Source organism: Physeter macrocephalus, chromosome 5 (assembly GCF_002837175.3).
Source record: "Physeter macrocephalus isolate SW-GA chromosome 5, ASM283717v5, whole genome shotgun sequence".
NCBI classification, from domain to species: Eukaryota; Metazoa; Chordata; class Mammalia; order Artiodactyla; family Physeteridae; genus Physeter; species Physeter macrocephalus.
The window spans coordinates 15,051,713-15,060,963 of NC_041218.1; the positions used below are offsets into that span (position 1 = coordinate 15,051,713).

Consider the following 9,251-nt stretch of genomic DNA (forward strand, 5'->3'; position numbering starts at 1 on the left):
CCGTGGCATGTGGGATCCCCCCGGACCGGGGCACGAACCTGCGTCCCCTGCATCGGCAGGCGGACCCCCAGCCACTGCGCCACCAGGGAAGCCCAGTCTGCCATTTTTGCAATGTATTTCTAGATCCTATTTTGGTAATCAAAAGCTGACCATAATTCTTTCTCCTTATATATTCCTTCCAAGATTCTAATTCTCTTTGAGGCAAAGTATGTGTCTGGCTAAATGAAGGATAGTTGTGTATAAAGAATTGGAGGGAAAAAAGCATAATATTTTTGAAAGTATTATCCCATTACATCAGTTATACTGAATGAATGAAAAAAATGAATCAAAGTAGACTCTAGAAAATCAGCACATTGTGAAGTCTGTGATCTCTAGGACAAACAAAAGCTAGCTAGGCAAAAAAAAAAAAAAAAAAAAAAAGTTGAGAGAAGAGTGTTTATGAAGACGAGAGGTTGACAAAGGCCAGGGAGGCTGTGGACAGCACAGCACAGCACGCTTAAGGTGTGGTGAGAGTGACGAAAGATGAGGTTGTAGCCGTAGGTTGGGGTCAGATCCCGAAAGACTTTGCAAGCCATGCTAAAGGGATGATGGATTTTATCCTGAGGACAACTGCAAACCACCAATGGCTTTAGGAAAGAAATGACATGTCTCTGGCTACCGTGTGAAGAGAGGATGGGCAGGACCAGGATTGCAGGTGGAGAGAACAATTAGGAGGTTGTTTCAGGAGTCCTGGCCAGAAATGAGGGTGGCCTACAACCACGCAGTGGCAGAAGTGGGGAAGAGGATGTTGGGTTTCAAAAGATCTGTTCCTTGAAAGGGGTATTTGCAACAAGACAGAGTCTAGGTCTTAGGAGAGTGGGCTAAAAGGTTGGGTCTTTGGTTTGGATCATTTAAGCTTATGTAGATTCCAGGTTATATAAGCATGATTTAAAAACAACTGTTGGGCTTCCCCGGTGGCGCAGTGGTTGAGAGTCCGCCTGCCGATGCAGGGGACGCGGGTTCGTGCCCCGGTCCGGGAGGATCCCACGTGCCGCGGAGCGGCTGGGCCCGTGAGCCATGGCCGCTGAGCCTGCGCGTCCGGAGCCTGTGCTCCGCAACGGGAGAGGCCACAACAGTGAGAGGCCCTTGTACCGCCAAAAAAAAAAAAAAAAAAAAAAAAAAAAAACTGTGCTCGCTTCAGCAGCACATATAGTAAAATTGGAATGATAGAAGATGAGCATGGCGCCTGCTCAAGGATGACACGCAAATTCTTGAAGTGTTCCATAAAAAAAGAAAAAAAAGGAGAAAAGAAAACCGGATGCTTTCTTTTAAAAATCAGTTATTTAGGGTGATGGTTACTCTTTTCTCAATGGAGAATGATAAAAATATCCTCCAAAGATCTATAATGCCTGTATAAAGAGTCATTCTTCATTCAGTTATCATTGATAAACAAAAATAATCATATTAGCACTCAGACTTTCTTAGAAGATAGAAAAAATTTAATTGAACAACTGTAAAAAAAAACTCAGTGCCATTAAGACATATGTACAGCTATCCCTGAATGTCGAAAATAGGTTTTACGGTTAATTCCAATTGCTTTATGTCAAATCTGTTTTTACCAGTAATTCCGTGCTATTTACTTTACACTTTTTACATGCATAACTGGAATTCACTTATCTGTAAATGTTAGCATTCTGGAATGTCACTCAGGGTCTGAAAGAGTGAACAACTGTGTATAAGTAGCCCGTGTTGTCATGAAATTCCTGTACCAAAGATCATGTATGTTTATCCTTGGGAGCTCCCCAGAATCCATTTAGTCTTATGCCAATAACAGTGTTTTTTTTTCTCAGCCCAGCAAGCGTGTGGAGTGGGAATAAAGAGATACTAGAGGCAGCAAGAAGAAGGTTAATAGCTTTTCAGTGGAGAAGGAGGAAAAATGATCTGCAAGGCACAAACGCAATTTTTTTTTTTTCTCATGCTGGAGTTATTAGTGTAGGAGAAAACAGCTAGGGGGAGATTGAGAATTTGTACCTATTTTACTGACTATTATTCCTCTTTTTTTAAGTAGCTATTTAAATTCCTTTGCTTATTTTTTAAATGTATGGTCTGCCTATTTCTTACTGGTTTACAGGGGCTTCTTTTATATTCTGTATATGAATCTTTTATCAGATATGTATTGCAGATATTAATATTCTCTCCCCCCCCCCCCAAAAAAAAAGAAAACAGCTCTATCCACCTTAGTAACTCAACAGGGCATCCCTCTGTTATAACACCGTATGTCAGAATTAATATCTGCATCTGAGGTATTAGTAAAATAAAGGGTAAAATGAGTTTGTTCTGTTTTTTTAAAATCAGAGAGGTGTGTATGCTTTAGAAAGATTTCATTCCAAAACAGCTTGAATTGTTTAGAAGTTCTAGAAATTGACGTATGAGGAATTGCTCTTTGTAGACACTTAAGAAATGAAGTATGACTGTCCTGTGATGAAAAGAGATGGGTAGTGCATACAGAATATGTAGTGGGGGTCCATCACAGTGAGAAATAATACAAATAAAGAGGGCACAGCCTCTAGTCCTAGTTTGCTTGCGGAGGCTATAACAGAGCAGTACAGAATGCAGCTGAAGGAGCGTCTTTGGCACAGAGAGGAGGGGGTGGCACAATAGAAATGTGGGTTGACTTTTGTTTGCATCCCTGGTCATTTTCCAAGTACCTATTGGCTCACTGCATAAGACTGTAAAAAGATCTTGATGGACCTACTAGCTCTTGAATTTAAGCTTGTTTTGGTCACACATCCGTAAGAAAAAGACAATACAACAGGAAAAAAAAAAGATGAAAAAGCAGTTCAGAGAAAAAAAAGATAAAAAAGCAGTTCATATATTGGCATATATGAAATATGCCAATAAGCATATGAAAAGATGCTCAATATACTAGTATTCAGAAAATGCATATTAAAATCAGATATTTTTGCCCAGTATATTGACAAAAATTAAAAGGATAGATAATATCCAATGTTGGCAAGGATGTGGAGAAACATGATTTTATTATTGGTGGTAACATTTTTAGTTAGAGGGCAATTTGTGATATCAAACTTTAATATGCTTATATCCTATGACTCAGCCACCATAGTTTTGCAGTCTGTTCTACAGAAATATTTATATGGGTTCTCAAAGGTATATTTACTAGGATATTTCAGCATTTATTTAAAAGTGTTACCGGTAATAGACAAAAAAAAGTGAAACCAACCTACATTTTCATCAGTTTCAGGAGTAATTAAATTAAATTATGATGCATTCTTACAGTGGAATCCTATACAGCCATTAAAAAGAATGAGTTGGGGTTAGATGTACTGACATAGCAAGATTTCTTGGACTAAAGTGGGAAAAAAAGGTTGTAGAACAGTTCATATAGCATGATCCCATTTAGGAACAAACATAAAACTTATCAGAGTTTATGTACATATATGTATGTAAATACATAGAAACAAGTGTGAGAGTATTCCCACCAGGCCATGAACTGTGTTTGGGAAGGAGAGTGGGAGTGTAAATGGTAGGTCAGTATAGCCAGACTTTTAGTTGATTTTGTTTTTGTTTTTTTTTTTTTGGCGGTACGCGGGCCTCTCACCGTTGTGGCCTCTCCCGTTGCGGAGCACAGGCTCCGGACGCGCAGGCTCAGCGGCCGTGGCTCACGGGCCCAGCCGCTCCGCGGCATGTGGGATCCTCCCGGACCGGGGCACGAACCCGTGTCCCCTGCATCGGCAGGCGGAACTCTCAACCACTGCACCACCAGGGAAGCCCCAGACTTTTTGTTTTTAATTCTAAATATAGCTGAACATCATTTACCCAGAATGGCCTGTATCTGACTTACTCAGGATAAGCAATATTTCCGGAATTCAGGCATCTTAATTATGAAAAAAAATCAATAATAACACCAAGCAAAATAAAAGAAAAATGTATTAAACATGTGTCATCGTAAATACAGCAAATTCATTTTACTTATTAATTTTTGCATAGAAAATCAGAATTTGCAATATATACTCCTTTCCTTTAAAGGGCAGAAAAACACTGGGCAGTAATAAAAATAAAAACAGGAAATTTTAATTTGTCAGGAGATGGTTGTTGATCTGCTGAGTTTGGAAACATCAGTGATTATTAGAGGTTGTTTTAGAATTGAGGACGATGGATCAACTGTCTGAAGAGCTCTGCCAGGGTCAATTGTTTGCTTGTGCTACATCTCGTCTCCCTTTCCCTTTTTCCAGAACCTTCCCAGAGTAGTAAATGACTTTTCCTCCTTAGAATGTACACAATATAATACTCTGTTGGAGTATCTTTGGTTTATCAGTCACAATTCAACTTGCCTTGCATGAATTGGGCCACTGTGATATCAGCAGTTGCTCATTGTATCCGGTGGCTTAACACCATACCTGTGAATCCTGCAGAGCAGCAAATGTTTCTGTTATTTCAGTAGGGTTATACACTGTATTCAAGTTTACTTGCATAACGAACATTTGTTTAAGTACAAAGGAAAGTTATAAGTATCAGTAAGGTATTGCTGACATATATACTTGGTCAATGCCTATCATGTGATTATGTGTAAATAATCTTATAAACTATATACCTTCTTTTATAATAATTCTTAACTTTTTTCTTTTTCTGATTATTTCTAGGAAATTACTTCACAAAAGATGCCATCAATTCCCATAAAAATTGCCTGTGTGATCCCAAAAACATCGTTATGTTTGTAGCCCGAGTCCTGGTTGGAGATTTTATTGAAGGACATATGGGTTACATGAGCCCTCCTCTGCGGTATGACAGCTGTGTGGATACAAGGTTGAATCCCTCTGTTTTTGTCATCTTTCAGAAAGATCAGATTTACCCAGAGTATGTGATTGAATATACCGAAACAGACAAAGCCTGCGTGATTAGTTAGAAATGATGGTTACAGCGTCATTCATAAAGGATGCCATAACCATTCTGTTCACTTATAGAACCAGACTGCCCCAGATAATAGTTAAACTTACATTTCCTCTCCTATAAATGCCTTTGATCAGTGGTTCCCAAACTTTGATGCACATTTGAATCATCTGGGAAGCTCTAAAAAATTCCACTGTCCAGATTTCACCCCATTCCAACTAAATCACTTTTTCTGGGGATGAGAGCCAGGAAGAGGATTGAAACGTGTCATAAAGTTTGGGAATCACTGCCTTAGATGTAAGTGGTAAAGACTCACTTCTAAAACTTCTGTAACTGCAGCAAACTTTCTCTTCCAACTACTTTTAGTTTATTGCATGACATGGTTTTGTTTTGGTTAAATTGAAAGAAAATTAATTTGGGAAATCTGAGAGAAATCTAAAAATGCCTATTGAAATAAGGACATAAGACAGTACAAGCAAATCTTGGATGGAAGATTGTGAAAAGTTGGCGGAAAATTCTTAGGGATACACTGGGGGAAAAAAATGTAAGGGCAATTTAAATGCTAGCACGGACATAAATGCAGTACTATACCTTTTCTTCATGGTGAAACTGATTTGGGGGCATGCATTTCTTTATCTCTACGTTTATTTAGGACACTCCATCCAGGTTGACGCTTTCCGAAATTCAATTTAAAAAGCTGCTAAGCGGGGCTCAGAGAGAAGCAACCAACTGGAGTTAACTGCCCATTTGGGCTCTGTGAAATTAGGGCAAAGTAGACATTTATATTCTAACTAATAAGATCACAGAGAAGGCTTTTTTCAGGTCAGACTTTCATGAAGTGTTGGTTGGTATTTTGGGGGGACTGAGTTGCAGTAACCAGATTCACACAAGCACGACTGAGAAATCTGAGTGCTGTTGTAGTCGTTCGCTGTGGCAGTTGAGGCTCATCAAGAAATTGGGAGCAGGGCCATCTGCTGAAGGATGGGCCCCTAAGGAGGTGAGATGAGTTTGCTAGTGAGACAGAATCAGAACGAAGAGAGCAATGCCCCAAACAAGCCTCGCACCTGCTAGGGGCTTCTTCTTCTAAATATGACGGATTGTGTGGAATTGCAGCACAATCAGTTTTTAGAGCAGCTGAGGTGCCTGGACCAAGAGTTCCTTTCTTCTTATGAATCAGGGTTTTCCTTCCAATTTTCGTTTTCAACATTGCGTACGAGTCGCCAACATTTCCTGTTATAGTTCCTTCCAGCAGGTATGTTATAAAAATTAATTAGCATTAGGGTTGATTTTATATTAGATTTTAGATCAGTGCAGAGATCTCTACAGCTCCTTGGCTTTGAAGGGCTACAACAGTAACAAATGTACAAGATATGTTTTAGGGTAGGGTTATTTTTTGAGAGGCCTGCCAAAAATATTTTCATTCACTTATTTTTTTCATGGTAGCTTCTGTTTTGGAGTTTTCACTTCCTGATCTTGACCCTCACATTGTAGAGATGCTCTTTATCCAACTCTATCCGACTGCCCATTGGACATCTTTAGTTGGATCTTTCACAGCCATCTCTAATTCAGCATGTCCACAACTGAGCTCTCCATCTGCTTATCTCAAACAAATCAGTTTTTCCCCCAGAAAAACATCTGCTCAAGCAGAAATCCAGAAGTCATCCTTTCTTTCCCTCCCCCTGCACATCTAAGCAGTTCCCATGTTTTCCTCTTTAAATATCTCTTTGTCACCTTTTAAGTTGTTCTTTGCTTAGCAGCAAGAATTTAAAACTTTTTACTTTCAAAACACAACTCTGATCATGCCTTTAGAATACAGTTCAAAATCATCATCATGGCTCCACAGGCTCTCTTCCTTCCCTATCCTCTCATTTATTTTCTTTCACAGTCACCCTGGCTTTCTTTCAGTTCTTTGGTGCCCCTTTTAACCTAGCTCGGTGGTTCTCACCCAGCCCTCCTGCCTTTTTTTTTTTTTTTTTTTTTTTAATGACAAATACTTTGTAATATCCTCTTCATTATTCTCAAAATGCAATTCAGTGGTAATATACTCTACCTATAAACAATTTTAGAAGGAAATTAAAAATTAAATAAAATTAATATCAACATAAAAGGGAATGAAAGGTACATAACTTGGGCACAACTATACTACAAGACCTCATTAAGTAGTCAGACGTTTACATCTACTTATAAAGAATAAATTTGAACTTAAAAGAAGGTAGGAGATCGGAAGCTATTCTGCATAAAGAAGTATGGGAAAATAAAAAAGCAGGGATACGAGTGGACATTGGAATAAAAACTAGTGATACAGTAACTTTATCTGCATATGATAATACTTATTTCTATAAGAGAAAGAACGAAACCACCTTAACTGAAATGAAGATAATACTATGCAAGAAAATCTAGGGACTTCCCTGGTGGTCCAGTGGTTAGGACTCCATGCTTCCAATGCAGGGGGCAGTAGTTCGATCTCTGGTTGGGGAACTAAGATCCCACATGCTGTGTGGTGCAGCCAAAAAAAATTAAAAAATTAAAAAAAAAAATAAAATAAAATAAACTTAAAAAAAGATAAAATCTACAGATTGTCGAAATGGAGAAAATGAGGAAATAACTATATTCTTGCAGGCGAGCTGTAGGTCATACACGAATGTCTAGTGAGACATTCAAAATTCGTATAGCATGCAGAGTAATTACTTATTGTGAGGAGCTGTCCAATGTATTGCAATATATTCAGCATACTTGGCTCTCACATACTAAATGCCAGTAGCGCCCTCTCCCCCACTGCCATTATGGTGGCAACCACAAACCCTATCGGATCTATTCACCTTTTTCAGAGCAATCTGTAACATCCCCTTTGCTGTCCCGAGATGATTCAGATACTACAATCTACATGAATTTCTTAAGAAATCAATTTACTGTCCTAACTATTATAATGGAGAAACAGAAGGAAAGAAGTTTGTAATAAAGATAAAGTGAATATCAATGTGTAAATGCTCCAGCATGACCACGCTATACGACATCATGAAATAGATATCTACTTCTACTTATAGTGAATAGGTTTGGATTTAAGAGTCGATCAGAAGCTATTTCCTGTAAAGAAGTACAGAAGAAGGAAAGGTTATTAGTATGGGTGACACCAGAATGAAAACCAGTATTAGGGTAAGTCATAACAGACCATATACCTTCTCTGTATGTGGTAAGGGAAAGAGCGAAATTACGTTAATTGAAATAAGGATAATAGGACAAGACAAATTACAGATTGTCTAAGAGGAAAAAAGGAATTATATTTTCTCAGGCGAGCTGTAAGTCCTACATAGATGTCCAGCAGGACATTAGAAAGTCGTATAGGGTACCGAATAATTCTTCTTTTGTGTGGGACTAACCCACACACTGCAGGGCATCTGTTTTCCCTAGCTACATCCACTCAATGCCAGCAAAAGTCCGCAATTATTGTGAAGCCGACAATCCCATCAATTTCCAAAATACCACAGTGAGAACCACTCACTTAGTTAACACCTAGCATCTTTAGATTAGCTTACTAACCTCCATAAGGAGTCCTTCTATAGATTAAATTGAATGCTTGCCTCCCGGATCTCTGGTTTTTAAAACACTTTGCGCCTTGCTTTGTTCATTTTAAGCATCTATCCAACCTGGAGTTGTCTGCTTTCCGCACTAGAATGTGAGTTCCATGAGAGCTGAGTCAACCTGTCTTGTTCACTGTGCCACCCCAGATACCTAGCTGACTGCTTGATATGCTGATACATTGGATAAATTTTGTTGAATAAAGTAAGCTCAGCTTCTTATAATTCAGTAGTCGTATATTCCTTCTTGTTCTTCTCCAAGCTGCATTTGAGATTATCTAATAAAAGGAAATAAATATTAATTTTGGCTCTGCTGCTTTTATTTGCTCTATTTCGATATCTCCGAAAAGGTAATCAATTGCAGACACCAGTTTATTCAATGGGGGATAGAGGATGTGTGTTGCCCCTTCCAGCTTCATCATTCCAGGACTCAATGACCAAGGAGCCTTTAGCACACTGCCAGGGGAAGGTGGGGTGGCTGTGATGCAGAAGCCTGCAGTTGGTTGGCACATCTTTTGTCTGGGGGCTGAGACAGGGAGACTCTGGAAACTGCTGACACACCTTAGGGGTGGGAACAGGGCCAGGCTGAGGCACAAAAGTTAAAAAAATGTAAATGATCTCCAGCAGAATTGTCCTATCAGTCACTCCTTCAAAAGCCCTTCTCCACCCTTTTTTTTAAAAAAATTTATTTATTTATTTATTTATATTTATTTTTGGCTGCGTTGGGTCTTCGTTGCTGCGCGCGGGCTTTCTCTAGTTGCTGCGAGTGGGGGCTGCTCTTCGTTGCGG

At 39.1% G+C, this 9,251-nt stretch overlaps 1 protein-coding gene and 1 non-coding gene across 2 annotated transcripts in view; both read left to right on the forward strand.

The window, feature by feature from the left end:
• ZC3HAV1 (zinc finger CCCH-type containing, antiviral 1) overlaps positions 1-8,918 on the forward strand; it is a 64,646-nt gene extending 55,728 nt beyond the window's left edge. The window contains exon 13 of the mRNA XM_007118763.4: positions 4,641-8,918. Coding sequence (XP_007118825.2) covers positions 4,641-4,903 — 263 coding nt within the window. The 3' untranslated portion in view covers positions 4,904-8,918. The remainder of the gene's footprint in view (positions 1-4,640) is intronic.
• LOC112067236 (U6 spliceosomal RNA) lies at positions 1,168-1,270 on the forward strand. Its single transcript, XR_002893173.1, has one exon. It is a non-coding gene; the product is annotated as a U6 spliceosomal RNA (small nuclear RNA).
• Positions 8,919-9,251: the final 333 nt, after the last annotated feature.